Here is a 15,841-nt window from a genome sequence, read left to right as displayed (position 1 = left end):
AGCAGAACATTGCTTTGATTTGGATCAAAGCACGGCTGTAATCTGTCTGGGTTATCCCCTGGTTAGTACTCATATAGAGATTATAATGAGTAACAAGGTCAGACTGAGTAGGAACATCCCCTACCCCTCTCCCCAGAAAGGTGTATCTCATTCATCGTTTGAGGCCGTTTCAGTTTGACTTTAGTAGAATAAAGTGGTGTTTCTGATTCTAAATCCTTTCTGTCTGGTCAAGCTACAGTATTCTGTCTGGTCAAGCTACAGTATTCTGTCTGGTCAAGCTACAGTACTCTGTCTGGTCAAGCTACAGTACTCTGTCTGGTCAAGCTACAGTACTCTGTCTGGTCAAGCTACAGTACTCTGTCTGGTCAAGCTACAGTACTCTGTCTGGTCAAGCTACAGTACTCTGTCTGGTCAAGCTACAGTATTCTGTCTGGTCAAGCTACAGTACTCTGTCTGGTCAAGCTACAGTACTCTGTCTGGTCAAGCTACAGTACTCTGTCTGGTCAAGCTACAGTACTCTGTCTGGTCAAGCTACAGTACTCTGTCTGGTCAAGCTACAGTACTCTGTCTGGTCAAGCTACAGTACTCTGTCTGGTCAAGCTACAGTACTCTGTCTGGTCAAGCTACAGTACTCTGTCTGGTCAAGCTACAGTACTCTGTCTGGTCAAGCTACAGTACTCTGTCTGGTCAAGCTACAGTATTCTGTCTGGTCAAGCTACAGTACTCTGTCTGGTCAAGCTACAGTATTCTGTCTGGTCAAGCTACAGTATTCTGTCTGGTCAAGCTACAGTACTCTGTCTGGTCAAGCTACAGTATTCTGTCTGGTCAAGCTACAGTATTCTGTCTGGTCAAGCTACAGTACTCTGTCTGGTCAAGCTACAGTACTCTGTCTGGTCAAGCTACAGTATTCTGTCTGGTCAAGCTACAGTATTCTGTCTGGTCAAGCTACAGTACTCTGTCTGGTCAAGCTACAGTACTCTGTCTGGTCAAGCTACAGTATTCTGTCTGGTCAAGCTACAGTACTCTGTCTGGTCAAGCTACAGTATTCTGTCTGGTCAAGCTACAGTATTCTGTCTGGTCAAGCTACAGTACTCTGTCTGGTCAAGCTACAGTACTCTGTCTGGTCAAGCTACAGTATTCTGTCTGGTCAAGCTACAGTATTCTGTCTGGTCAAGCTACAGTACTCTGTCTGGTCAAGCTACAGTACTCTGTCTGGTCAAGCTACAGTATTCTGTCTGGTCAAGCTACAGTATTCTGTCTGGTCAAGCTACAGTACTCTGTCTGGTCAAGCTACAGTATTCTGTCTGGTCAAGCTACAGTACTCTGTCTGGTCAAGCTACAGTACTCTGTCTGGTCAAGCTACAGTATTCTGTCTTGAACAACTTGAACATAATTTTGCACCTCCATATTGAGCCACAGTAGAGAGGAGCAGCGAGGTGTGTCTGTCAGTACCTGTACATGGTCTCTGCCTCCACGTCTCCGAACCAGACCCTCAGGTTTGAGGTGAAGTTCTGTCCCGTCAGCTCCAGCATGGCCACATCCCCACCCCCGTTTAGCTAAACACACACACACACACACACACACACACACACACACACACACACACACACACACACACACACACACACACACACACACACACACACACACACACACCCACAAAAGCATAAATGTTTTTGTGTTGTTGACAGAGGATGAGATGGAATCTGGTAAAGGGACTAAAGGGTGTTTGTTTGGAGCACTGCAAGAGGAACAAATTGTTGTTTATAATAGGAATGGAGTGTGGATGTGGCCTGTGTGTGCATGCATATCTGTGTGTGTCCCTCTCTAACCTGTGTGTGCGTGCATATCTGTGTGTGTCCCTCTCTAACCTGTGTGTGTGTGCATATCTGTGTGTGTCCCTCTCTAACCGGTGTGTGCGTGCATATCTGTGTGTGTCCCTCTCTAACCTGTGTGTGTGTGCATATCTGTGTGTGTCCCTCTCTAACCGGTGTGTGCGTGCATATCTGTGTGTGTCCCTCTCTAACCTGTGTGTGCGTGCATATCTGTGTGTGTCCCTCTCTAACCCGTGTGTGCGTGCATATCTGTGTGTGTCCCTCTCTAACCTGTGTGTGCGTGCATATCTGTGTGTGTCCCTCTCTAACCTGTGTGTGCGTGCATATCTGTGTGTGTCCCTCTCTAACCGGTGTGTGCGTGCATATCTGTGTGTGTCCCTCTCTAACCTGTGTGTGCGTGCATATCTGTGTGTGTCCCTCTCTAACCTGTGTGTGCGTGCATATCTGTGTGTGTCCCTCTCTAACCGGTGTGTGCGTGCATATCTGTGTGTGTCCCTTTCTAACTTGTGTGTGCGTGCATATCTGTGTGTGTCCCTCTCTAACCTGTGTGTGCGTGCATATCTGTGTGTGTCCCTCTCTAACCTGTGTGTGCGTGCATATCTGTGTGTGTCCCTCTCTAACCTGTGTGTGCGTGCATATCTGTGTGTCCCTCTCTAACCTGTGTGTGCGTGCATATCTGTGTGTCCCTCTCTAACCTGTGTGTGCGTGCATATCTGTGTGTGTCCCTCTCTAACCTGTGTGTGCGTGCATGCATATCTGTGTGTGTCCCTCTCTAACCTGTGTGTGTGTGTGTGTGTGTGTGTGTCCCTCTCTAACCTGTAAGCTCTCAACTCCAGGCACGGGGGTGACAGGCGAGTGGACGGGGCCCATGCCCTCGTAGAAGGTGTACTCAGCCTTGTCGGTGCTGATGATTGTCCAGGACGCTCCGTCGTTGATCATCTCTTTGTTTGGTTCCTTTGGGCATGGGGTGGCCTGGGGGGGAGGCAGACACACACACACACACAGACACACACACATACACGCACACAGACACACACAGACACACACACACACACACACACACACACACAGAGACACACACAGAGACACACAGACACACACAGAGACACACAGACACACACAGAGACACACAGAGACACACAGACACACACAGACACACACAGACACACACAGACACACACAGACAGACACACACAGACAGACACACACACACACACACACAGACACACACACAGACACACACAGACACACACACAGACACACACAGACACACACACAGACACACACACAGACACACACACAGACACACACACAGACACACACACAGACACACACACAGACACACACACAGACACACCATATTTCAGATATAGATCGATAAATAAATGTAATGAAGGTAGTCTCAACGCATAATGAAGGTAGTCTCAACTAGTCTCAGCGCGTAATGAAGGTGGTCTCAACGCGTAATGAAGGTGGTCTCAACGCGTAATGAAGGTAGTCTCAACGCGTAATGAAGGTGGTCTCAACGCGTAATGAAGGTAGTCTCAACTAGTCTCAGCGCGTAATGAAGGTAGTCTCAACTAGTCTCAGCGCGTAATGAAGGTAGTCTCAACGCGTAATGAAGGTAGTCTCAACTAGTCTCAGCGCGTAATGAATGTAGTCTCAACGCGTAATGAAGGTAGTCTCAACGCGTAATGAAGGTAGTCTCAACTAGTCTCAACGCGTAATGAAGGTAGTCTCAACGCGTAATGAAGGTAGTCTCAACGCGTAATGAAGGTAGTCTCAACTAGTCTCAGCGCGTAATGAAGGTGGTCTCAACTAGTCTCAGCGCGTAATGAAGGTAGTCTCAACGCGTAATGAAGGTAGTCTCAACTAGTCTCAACACGTAATGAAGGTAGTCTCAACGCGTAATGAAGGTAGTCTCAACGCGTAATGAAGGTAGTCTCAGCGCGTAATGAAGGTGGTCTCAACGCGTAATGAAGGTGGTCTCAACGCGTAATGAAGGTAGTCTCAACGCGTAATGAAGGTAGTCTCAACTAGTCTCAGCGCGTAATGAAGGTGGTCTCAACGCGTAATGAAGGTAGTCTCAACTAGTCTCAGCGCGTAATGAAGGTGGTCTCAACGCGTAATGAAGGTAGTCTCAACGCGTAATGAAGGTAGTCTCAACTAGTCTCAGCGCGTAATGAAGGTAGTCTCAACGCGTAATGAAGGTAGTCTCAACTAGTCTCAGCGCGTAATGAAGGTAGTCTCAACGCGTAGTGATGGTAGTCTCAACTAGTCTCAACGCGTAATGAAGGTAGTCTCAACTAGTCTCAGCGCGTAATGAAGGTAGTCTCAACGCGTAGTGATGGTAGTCTCAACTAGTCTCAACGCGTAATGAAGGTAGTCTCAACGCGTAATGAAGGTAGTCTCAACGCGTAATGAAGGTAGTCTCAACTAGTCTCAGCGCGTAATGAAGGTGGTCTCAACGCGTAATGAAGGTGGTCTCAACGCGTAATGAAGGTAGTCTCAACTAGTCTCAGCGAGTAATTAAGGTAGTCTCAACGCGTAATGAAGGTAGTCTCAACGCGTAATGAAGGTAGTCTCAACGCGTAATGAAATTAGTCTCAACTAGTCTCAGCGCGTAATGAAGGTAGTCTCAACGCGTAATGAAGGTAGTCCCAACTAGTCTCAGCGCGTAATGAAGGTAGTCTCAACGCGTAATGAAGGTAGTCCCAACTAGTCTCAGCGCGTAATGAAGGTAGTCTCAACGCGTAATGAAGGTAGTCCCAACTAGTCTCAGCGCGTAATGAAGGTGGTCTCAACTAGTCTCAGCGCGTAATGAAGGTAGTCTCAACGCGTAATGAAGGTAGTCTCAACGCGTAATGAAGGTAGTCTCAACTAGTCTCAACACGTAATGAAGGTAGTCTCAACGCGTAATGAAGGTAGTCTCAACGCGTAATGAAGGTAGTCTCAACTAGTCTCAGCGCGTAATGAAGGTAGTCTCAACGCATAATGAAGGTAGTCTCAACGCGTAATGAAGGTGGTCTCAACGCGTAATGAAGGTGGTCTCAACGTGTAATGAAGGTAGTCTCAACTAGTCTCAGCGCGTAATGAAGGTGGTATCAACGCGTAATGAAGGTAGTCTCAACGCGTAATGAAGGTAGTCTCAACTAGTCTCAGCGCGTAATGAAGGTAGTCTCAACGCGTAATGAAGGTAGTCTCAACACGTAATGAAGGTAGTCTCAACTAGTCTCAGCGCGTAATGAAGGTAGTCTCAACGCGTAATGAAGGTAGTCTCAACGTGTAATGAAGGTAGTCTCAACTAGTCTCAACACGTAATGAAGGTAGTCTCAACGCGTAATGAAGGTAGTCTCAACGCGTAATGAAGGTAGTCTCAACTAGTCTCAGCGCGTAATGAAGGTAGTCTCAACGCGTAGTGATGGTAGTCTCAAATAGTCTCAGCGCGTAATGAATGTAGTCTCAACGCGTAATGAAGGTAGTCTCAACTAGTCTCAACGCGTAATGAAGGTAGTCTCAACGCGTAATGAAGGTAGTCTCAACGCGTAATGAAGGTAGTCTCAACTAGTCTCAGCGTGTAATGAAGGTGGTCTCAACGCGTAATGAAGGTAGTCTCAACTAGTCTCAGCGCGTAATGAAGGTGGTCTCAACGCGTAATGAAGGTAGTCTCAGCGCGTAATGAAGGTAGTCTCAACGCATAATGAAGGTAGTCTCAACGCGTAATGAAGGTGGTCTCAACGTGTAATGAAGGTAGTCTCAACTAGTCTCAGCGCGTAATGAAGGTGGTATCAACGCGTAATGAAGGTAGTCTCAACGCGTAATGAAGGTAGTCTCAACTAGTCTCAGCGCGTAATGAAGGTAGTCTCAACGCGTAATGAAGGTAGTCTCAACACGTAATGAAGGTAGTCTCAACTAGTCTCAGCGCGTAATGAAGGTAGTCTCAACGCGTAATGAAGGTAGTCTCAACGTGTAATGAAGGTAGTCTCAACTAGTCTCAACACGTAATGAAGGTAGTCTCAACGCGTAATGAAGGTAGTCTCAACGCGTAATGAAGGTAGTCTCAACTAGTCTCAGCGCGTAATGAAGGTAGTCTCAACGCGTAGTGATGGTAGTCTCAAATAGTCTCAGCGCGTAATGAATGTAGTCTCAACGCGTAATGAAGGTAGTCTCAACGCGTAATGAAGGTAGTCTCAACTAGTCTCAACGCGTAATGAAGGTAGTCTCAACGCGTAATGAAGGTAGTCTCAACGCGTAATGAAGGTAGTCTCAACTAGTCTCAGCGTGTAATGAAGGTGGTCTCAACGCGTAATGAAGGTAGTCTCAACTAGTCTCAGCGCGTAATGAAGGTGGTCTCAACGCGTAATGAAGGTAGTCTCAACTAGTCTCAACGCGTAATGAAGGTAGTCTCAACGTGTAATGAAGGTAGTCTCAACGCGTAATGAAGGTAGTCTCAACGTGTAATGAAGGTGGTCTCAACGCGTAATGAAGGTAGTCTCAACGCGTAATGAAGGTAGTCTCAACAAGTCTCAACGCATAATGAAGGTAGTCTCAACGCGTAATGAAGGTGGTCTCAACGCGTAATGAAGGTAGTCTCAACGCGTAATGAAGGTAGTCTCAACGCGTAATGAAGGTAGTCTCAACGTGTAATGAAGGTAGTCTCAACGCGTAATGAAGGTAGTCTCAACGTGTAATGAAGGTAGTCTCAACTAGTCTCAGCGCGTAATGAAGGTGGTCTCAACGCGTATTGAAGGTAGTATCAACTAGTCTCAACGCGTAATGAAGGTAGTCTCAACGCGTAATAAAGGTAGTCTCAACTAGTCTCAACGCGTAATGAAGGTAGTCTCAACGCGTAATGAAGGTAGTCTCAACTAGTCTCAACATGTAATGAAGGTGGTCTCAACGCGTAATGAAGGTAGTCTCAACGCGTAATGAAGGTAGTCTCAACGTGTAATCAAGGTGGTCTCAACTAGTCTCAACGCGTAATGAAGGTAGTCTCAACTAGTCTCAGCGCGTAATGAAGGTGGTCTCAACGCGTAATGAAGGTAGTCTCAACATGTAATGAAGGTAGTCTCAACGCGTAATGGAAGGTGGTCTCAACTAGTCTCAACGCGTAATGAAGGTAGTCTCAACTAGTCTCAACATGTAATGAAGGTAGTCAACGCGTAATGGAAGGTAGTATCAACTAGTCTCAACGCGTAATGAAGGTAGTCTCAACTAGTCTCAACGCATAATGAAGGTAGTCTCAACGCGTAATGAAGGTAGTCTCAACTAGTCTCAACGCGTAATGAAGGTAGTCTCAACGTGTAATGAAGGTAGTCTCAACGCGTAATGAAGGTAGTCTCAACGTGTAATGAAGGTGGTCTCAACGCATAATGAAGGTGGTCTCAACGCGTAATGAAGGTAGTCTCAACGCGTAATGAAGGTGGTCTCAACGCGTAATGAAGGTAGTCTCAACGCGTAATGAAGGTAGTCTCAACGTGTAATGAAGGTAGTCTCAACGCGTAATGAAGGTAGTCTCAACGTGTAATGAAGGTAGTCTCAACTAGTCTCAGCGCGTAATGAAGGTGGTCTCAACGCGTAATGAAGGTAGTATCAACTAGTCTCAACGCGTAATGAAGGTAGTCTCAACGCGTAATGAAGGTAGTCTCAACTAGTCTCAACGCGTAATGAAGGTAGTCTCAACGCGTAATGAAGGTAGTCTCAACTAGTCTCAACATGTAATGAAGGTGGTCTCAACGCGTAATGAAGGTAGTCTCAACGCGTAATGAAGGTAGTCTCAACGTGTAATCAAGGTGGTCTCAACTAGTCTCAACGCGTAATGAAGGTAGTCTCAACTAGTCTCAGCGCGTAATGAAGGTGGTCTCAACGCGTAATGAAGGTAGTCTCAACATGTAATGAAGGTAGTCTCAACGCGTAATGGAAGGTGGTCTCAACTAGTCTCAACGCGTAATGAAGGTAGTCTCAACTAGTCTCAACATGTAATGAAGGTAGTCAACGCGTAATGGAAGGTAGTCTCAACGCGTAATGGAAGGTAGTCAACGCGTAATGGAAGGTAGTCAACGCGTAATGGAAGGTAGTCAACGCGTAATGGAAGGTAGTCTCAACGCGTAATGGAAGGTAGTCAACGCGTAATGGAAGGTAGTCAACGCGTAATGGAAGGTAGTCTCAACTAGTCTCAACATGTAATGAAGGTAGTCAACGCGTAATGGAAGGTAGTCTCAACGCGTAATGGAAGGTAGTCAACGCGTAATGGAAGGTAGTCAACGCGTAATGGAAGGTAGTCAACGCGTAATGGAAGGTAGTCTCAACGCGTAATGGAAGGTAGTCAACGCGTAATGGAAGGTAGTCAACGCGTAATGGAAGGTAGTCTCAACGCGTAATGGAAGGTAGTCTCAACGCGTAATGGAAGGTAGTCTCAACGCGTAATGGAAGGTAGTCAACGCGTAATGGAAGGTAGTCTCAACGCGTAATGGAAGGTAGTCTCAACGCGTAATGGAAGGTAGTCAACGCGTAATGGAAGGTAGTCAACGCGTAATGGAAGGTAGTCTCAACTAGTCTCAACATGTAATGAAGGTAGTCAACGCGTAATGGAAGGTAGTCTCAACGCGTAATGGAAGGTAGTCAACGCGTAATGGAAGGTAGTCAACGCGTAATGGAAGGTAGTCAACGCGTAATGGAAGGTAGTCTCAACGCGTAATGGAAGGTAGTCAACGCGTAATGGAAGGTAGTCAACGCGTAATGGAAGGTAGTCTCAACGCGTAATGGAAGGTAGTCTCAACGCGTAATGGAAGGTAGTCAACGCGTAATGGAAGGTAGTCAACGCGTAATGGAAGGTAGTCTCAACTAGTCTCAACATGTAATGAAGGTAGTCAACGCGTAATGGAAGGTAGTCAACGCGTAATGGAAGGTAGTCAACGCGTAATGGAAGGTAGTCTCAACGCGTAATGGAAGGTAGTCTCAACGCGTAATGGAAGGTAGTCTCAACGCGTAATGGAAGGTAGTATCAACGCGTAATGGAAGGTAGTATCAACGCGTAATGGAAGGTAGTATCTCACTCACTTGAAACTGTATGATCCTCTCTTGGGAAAGGCACAGGTACATCCGCTCTGTGTCCTTCAGGTAGAATGAACACTTGTGCAGCTGGGAAACGGGGTCGTCTGCATCCAACAAGGCCGTCTGCTTGTCCACCTTACGGATGATCTGACACACACAGACAGGCTGGTGTTTAGGGTTTAGTTGCTTAGAGCTCAGTGTACAAATAACATCATTAACTTTCATTAGTGTGTGTGTGTGTGTTGGTAATAAAGAGAAATAGTGAGAATATTAACATAAAAAAAGACATACAAGACACAAAAGTAAAGAGTTCTGTAGGAAAAATGGAGAGAGGAGAGAAACATGGAGAGAGGAGAGAGAAACATGGAGAGATGAGAGAAAAATATGGAGAGATGAGAGAGAAGAGAGGAGAGAAACACGAAGAGAGGAGAGAAACACGGAGAGAGGAGAGAAACATGGAGAGAGGAGAGAAACATGGAGAGAGGAGAGAAACATGGAGAGAGGAGAGAAACATGGAGAGAGGAGGGAAACATGGAGGAAAAACATGGAGAGAACCATGGAGAGAGGAGAGAAACATGGAGAGAAACATGGAGAGAGGAGAGAAACATGGAGAGAGGAGAGAAACATGGAGAGAAACATGGAGAGAGGAGAGAAACATGGAGAGAGGAGAGAAACATGGAGAGAAACATGGAGAGAGGAGAGAAACATGGAGAGAGGAGAGAAACATGGAGAGAAACATGGAGAGAGGAGAGAGAAACATGGAGAGAGGAGAGAGGAGAGAAACATGGAGGAAAAACATGGAGAGAAACATGGAGAGAGGAGAAAAACATGGAGAGAGGAGAGAGGAGAGAAACATGGAGAGAGGAGAGAAACATGGAGAGAGGAGAGAGGAGAGAAACATGGCGAGAGGAGAGAGAAACACGGAGAGAGGAGAGAAACACGGAGAGAGGAGAGAAACACAGAGAGAGGAGAGAAACACGGAGAGAGGAGAGAAACACGAAGAGAGGAGAGAAACACGAAGAGAGGAGAGAAACACGGAGAGAGGAGAGAAACATGGAGAGAGGAGAGAAACATGGAGAGAGGAGAGAAACATGGAGAGAGGAGAGAAACATGGAGAGAGGAGAGAAACATGGAGAGAGGAGAGAAACATGGAGAGAGGAGAGGGGAGAGAAACATGGAGAGGAGAGAGAAACATGGAGAGAGGAGAGAGAAACATGGAGAGAGGAGAGAAACATGGAAAGAGGAGAAAAACATGGAGAGAGGAGAGAGGAGAGAAACATGGAGAGAGGAGAGAAACATGGAGAGAGGAGAGAAACATGGAGAGAGAAGAAAAACATGGAGAGAGGAGAGAGGAGAGAAACATGGAGAGAGGAGAGAAACACGGAGAGAGGAGAGAAACATGGAGAGAGGAGAGAGGAGAGAAACATGGAGAGAGGAGAGAAACACGGAGAGAGGAGAGAAACATGGAGAGAGGAGAGAAACACGGAGAGGAGAGAAACACGGAGAGAGGAGAAAAACATGGAGAGGAGAGAAACATGGAGAGAGGAGAGAAACATGGAGGAAAAACATGGAGAGAGGAGAGAGGAGAGAAACATGGAGAGAGGAGAGAAACATGGAGAGAGGAGAGAAACATGGAGAGAGGAGAGATGAGAGAAATATGGAGAGAGGAGAGAAACATGGAGAGAGGAGAGAAACATGGAGAGAGGAGAGAGGAGAGAAACATGGAGAGAGGAGAGAAACATGGAGAGGAGAAAAACATGGAGAGAGGAGAGAGGAGAGAAACATGGAGAGAGGAGAGAAACATGGAGAGAGGAGAGATAAACATGGAGAGAGGAGAGAAACATGGAGAGAGGAGAGAGGAGAGAAACATGGAGAGAGGAGAGAAACACGGAGAGAGGAGAGAAACATGGAGAGAGGAGAGAAACACGGAGAGAGGAGAAAAACATGGAGAGGAGAGAAACATGGAGAGGAGAGAAACATGGAGAGAGGAGAGAAACATGGAGGAAAAACATGGAGAGAAACATGGAGAGAGGAGAAAAACATGGAGAGAGGAGAGAGGAGAGAAACATGGAGAGAGGAGAGAAACATGGAGAGAGGAGAGAGGAGAGAAACATGGAGAGAGGAGAGAAACATGGAGAGAGGAGAGAGGAGAGAAACATGGAGAGAGGAGAGAGAAACACGGAGAGAGGAGAGAAACACGGAGAGAGGAGAGAAACACAGAGAGAGGAGAGAAACACGGAGAGAGGAGAGAAACACGAAGAGAGGAGAGAAACACGAAGAGAGGAGAGAAACATGGAGAGAGGAGAGAGAAACACGGAGAGAGGAGAGAAACACGGAGAGAGGAGAGAAACACGGAGAGAGGAGAGAAACACGGAGAGAGGAGAGAAACACGAAGAGAGGAGAGAAACACGAAGAGAGGAGAGAAACACGGAGAGAGGAGAGAAACATGGAGAGAGGAGAGAAACATGGAGAGAGGAGAGAAACATGGAGAGAGGAGAGAAACATGGAGAGAGGAGAGGGGAGAGAAACATGGAGAGGAGAGAGAAACATGGAGAGAGGAGAGAGAAACATGGAGAGAGGAGAGAAACATGGAAAGAGGAGAAAAACATGGAGAGAGGAGAGAAACATGGAGAGAGGAGAGAAACACGGAGAGAGGAGAGAAACATGGAGAGAGGAGAGAGGAGAGAAACATGGAGAGAGGAGAGAAACACGGAGAGAGGAGAGAAACATGGAGAGAGGAGAGAAACACGGAGAGGAGAGAAACACGGAGAGAGGAGAAAAACATGGAGAGGAGAGAAACATGGAGAGAGGAGAGAAACATGGAGGAAAAACATGGAGAGAGGAGAGAGGAGAGAAACATGGAGAGAGGAGAGAAACATGGAGAGAGGAGAGAAACATGGAGAGAGGAGAGATGAGAGAAATATGGAGAGAGGAGAGAAACATGGAGAGAGGAGAGAAACATGGAGAGAGGAGAGAGGAGAGAAACATGGAGAGAGGAGAGATAAACATGGAGAGAGGAGAGAAACATGGAGAGAGGAGAGAGGAGAGAAACATGGAGAGAGGAGAGAAACACGGAGAGAGGAGAGAAACATGGAGAGAGGAGAGAAACACGGAGAGAGGAGAAAAACATGGAGAGGAGAGAAACATGGAGAGGAGAGAAACATGGAGAGAGGAGAGAAACATGGAGGAAAAACATGGAGAGAAACATGGAGAGAGGAGAAAAACATGGAGAGAGGAGAGAGGAGAGAAACATGGAGAGAGGAGAGAAACATGGAGAGAGGAGAGAGAAACATGGAGAGAGGAGAGAGAAACATGGAGAGGAGAAAAACATGGAGAGAGGAGAGAGGAGAGAAACATGGAGAGAGGAGAGAGGAGAGAAACATGGAGAGAGGAGAGAAACATGGAGAGAAACATGGAGAGAAACATGGAGAGAAACATGGAGAGAGGAGAGAGAAACATGGAGAGAGGAGAGAGAAACATGGAGAGAGGAGAGAGAAACATGGAGAGAGGAGAGAAACATGGAGAGAGGAGAGAAACATGGAGAGAAACATGGAGAGAGGAGAGAAACATGGAGAGAGGAGAGAAACATGGAGAGAGGAGAGAAACATGGAGATAAACATGGAGAGGAGAGAAACATGGAGAGAGGAGAGAAACATGGAGAGAGGAGAGAGAAACATGGAGAGAGGAGAGAAACATGGAGAGAGGAGAGAAACATTGAGAGAAACATGGAGAGAGGAGAGAGAAACATGGAGAGAGGAGAGAAACATGGAGAGAAACATGGAGAGAGGAGAGAGAAACAGGGAAAGAGGAGAAACAGATGTAAAAGAGAGTGAAGTGGTGGGTAGTACCAGGCGTGGCAGGGCCATCCCGGTGACAGAGCAGACCAGTTTGACCGTCTGTCCATAGTGGATGTAGCCATCTCTCACAGTGAACTCCTCTCCTTCAGACTCCTCGTCATCCACTGGGGAACAGGACACACAACATTCATCTTTTGTTGCAATAGCACATACACTTACACGGAGTATAAAGAATATTATGGTGGAAATGTAACGTCAGGCCAGCCTCTCAACAATCCACTTTAAAACAAGGCATGGTATTGTCATCTACCCATACAGTGGAATCAGAAAATATTCAGAACGCTTGACTTTATCAAAATGTTGTTACATTACAGTCTTATTCTTAAATAAATTATATAAACAAATGTCCTCAATCTACACACAATACCCCATAATGACATCACAATACCCCATAATGACATCACAATACCCCATAATGACAAAGCAAAAACAGGTAAGAATTTTTTGCACATTTATAAAAAAATAAAAAAACAGAAATAGCTTATTTACATAAGTATTCGGACCCTTCTCTATGAGACAAAAAATTGCGCTCAGGTGCATCCTGTTTCCATTGATCATCCTTGAGATGTTTCTCCAACTTGATTAGAGTCCACCTGTGGTAAATTCAATTGATTGGGCATGATTTGGAAAGGTACACACCTGCCTATATAAGGTCCCACAGTTGACAGTGCATATCAGAGCAAAGACCAAGCCATGAGGTCGAAGGAATTGTCCGTAGATCTCAGATCTGGGGAAGGGTACCAAAACATTTCTGCAGCATTGGAGGTCCCCAAGAACATCATTCTTAAATGGAAGAAGTTTGGAAGATTCTCTGGTCTGATGAAACCGAGATTGAACTCTTTGGCCTGAATGCCAAGCATCATGTCTGGAAGAAATCTGTGGTGAAGCATGGTGGTGGCAGCATCCCTACGGTGAAGCACGGTGGTGGTGGCAGCATGCTGTGGGGATGTTTTTCAGTAGCAGAGACTGGGAGACTAGTCAGGATCGAGGGAAAGATGAAAGGAGCAAAGTACAGAGAGATCATTGATGAAAACCTGCCACAGAGTGCTCAGGACCTCAGACTGGGGTGAAGTTTCACCTTCCAACAGGACAACGACACTAAGCACGCAGCCAAGACAACACAGGAGTGGCTTCGGGACATGTCTCTGAATGTCCTTGAGTGGCCCAGCCAGAGCCCGGACTTGAACCCGATCCAACATCTCTGGAGAGACCTGAAAATAGCTGTGCAGCGACGCTCCCCATCCAACCTGACAGAGCTTGAGAGGATCTGCAGAGAAGAATGAGAGAAACTCCCCAAATACAGGTGTGCCAAGCTTGTAGAGTCATACCCAAGAAGACTCAAGGTTGTAATTGCTGCCAAAGGTGCTTCAACAAAGTACTGAGTAATATTTGTCATTATGGGGTAGTGTGTGTCGATTGATGAGGGAATAAAATGCACTTTTAGGCTGTAACATAACAAAATGTGGAAAAAGTGAAGGGGCCTGAATACTTCCCTATACACATTACCCATACATTACCCACACACACATACATTACCCATTTGGGGCGGCAGATAGCCTAGTGGTTAGAGCGTTGGACTAGTAACCGAAAGGTAGCAAGATTGAATCCCCGAGCTGACAAGGTAAAAAAATTGCTTCTTCTGCCCCAGAACAAGGGAGTTTACCCACTGTTCCCCTGAACAAGGGAGTTAACCCACTGTTCCCCTGAACAAGGGAGTTAACCCACTGTTCCCCTGAACAAGGGAGTTAACCCACTGTTCCCCAGAACAAGGGAGTTAACCCACTGTTCCCCAGAACAAGGGAGTTAACCCACTTTTCCCCAGAACAAAGGAGTTAACCCACTGTTCCCCAGAACAAGGGAGTTAACCCACTGTTCCCCTGAACAAGGGAGTTAACCCACTGTTCCCCTGAACAAGGGAGTTAACCCACTGTTCCCCTGAACAAGGGAGTTAACCCACTGTTCCCCTGAACAAGGGAGTTAACCCACTGTTCCCCTGAACAAGGGAGTTAACCCACTGTTCCCCTGAACAAGGGAGTTAACCCACTGTTCCCCTGAACAAGGGAGTTAACCCACTGTTCCCCTGAACAAGGGAGTTAACCCACTGTTCCCCGGAACAAGGGAGTTAACCCACTGTTCCCCTGAACAAGGGAGTTAACCCACTGTTCCCCTGAACAAGGGAGTTAACCCACTGTTCCCCTGAACAAGGGAGTTAACCCACTGTTCCCCGGAACAAGGGAGTTAACCCACTGTTCCCCAGAACAAGGGAGTTAACCCACTGTTCCCCAGAACAAGGGAGTTTACCCACTGTTCCCCTGAACAAGGGAGTTTACCCACTGTTCCCCAGAACAAGGGAGTTAACCCACTGTTCCCCAGAACAAGGGAGTTTAACCCACTGTTCCCCAGAACAAGGGAGTTAACCCACTGTTCCCCAGAACAAGGGAGGTAACCCACTGTTCCCCAGAACAAGGGAGTTAACCCACTGTTCCCCAGAACAAGGGAGGTAACCCACTGTTCCCCAGAACAAGGGAGTTAACCCACTGTTCCCCAGAACAAGGGAGTTTAACCCACTGTTCCCCAGAACAAGGGAGTTAACCCACTGTTCCCCAGAACAAGGGAGTTAACCCACTGTTCCCCAGAACAAGGGAGGTAACCCACTGTTCCCCAGAACAAGGGAGTTAACCCACTGTTCCCCGGTAGGCTGTCATTGTAAAATAAGATTTTTTTCTAAACTGACTTGTCTAGTTCAATAAAGATTTTTAAAAATTAAATACATTGCCCATACACACATACACCCTTACACACATTTGTACAGTGGAAGTGTGTGTACCACACTCACACAGGTGAACGTAGAAGGCACCCCATTGCTGGGAGCTGGCGTGGAAGTTCCCCCCCTCCACATGTAGGTAGCGCGTGCTGACCGTCTGGGACCGCAACCGGTTGAACAGGGCCACCTTGGTCCCCGATGCAATACACACTGCAGTAGGAGAGACACACAGAGAGAGAGATAAAGAGAACACACTACATGTACGTCTGGGTGATAAGATGAGAGAGAACAACACATGCCCCCGTCTGGGTGATAAGATGTGAGAGAACAAC

The 15,841-nt window shown here is 46.8% G+C and overlaps 1 protein-coding gene across 3 annotated transcripts in view; it reads right to left on the bottom strand.

Annotated features, from left to right (window-relative positions):
- The window catches only part of rbpjb (recombination signal binding protein for immunoglobulin kappa J region b), a 107,006-nt gene that overhangs the window by 1,988 nt on the left and 89,177 nt on the right, over positions 1-15,841 (bottom strand). For all 3 annotated transcript variants that reach the window (XM_036958256.2, XM_090214888.1, XM_090214889.1), the window contains 5 exons: positions 15,582-15,719; positions 12,737-12,849; positions 8,895-9,035; positions 2,652-2,807; positions 1,453-1,556 (listed from right to left, as the gene is read on the bottom strand). In XM_036958256.2, coding sequence (XP_036814151.1) covers positions 1,453-1,556; positions 2,652-2,807; positions 8,895-9,035; positions 12,737-12,849; positions 15,582-15,719 — 652 coding nt within the window. The remainder of the gene's footprint in view (positions 1-1,452; positions 1,557-2,651; positions 2,808-8,894; positions 9,036-12,736; positions 12,850-15,581; positions 15,720-15,841) is intronic.

This window comes from Oncorhynchus mykiss, chromosome 21, assembly GCF_057628025.1.
Source record: "Oncorhynchus mykiss isolate SJ-2025 chromosome 21, ASM5762802v1, whole genome shotgun sequence".
Classification (NCBI taxonomy): domain Eukaryota; kingdom Metazoa; phylum Chordata; class Actinopteri; order Salmoniformes; family Salmonidae; genus Oncorhynchus; species Oncorhynchus mykiss.
Note: the sequence above shows the minus strand (reverse complement) of the source record. Positions and strands in the feature narration are given on the sequence as shown.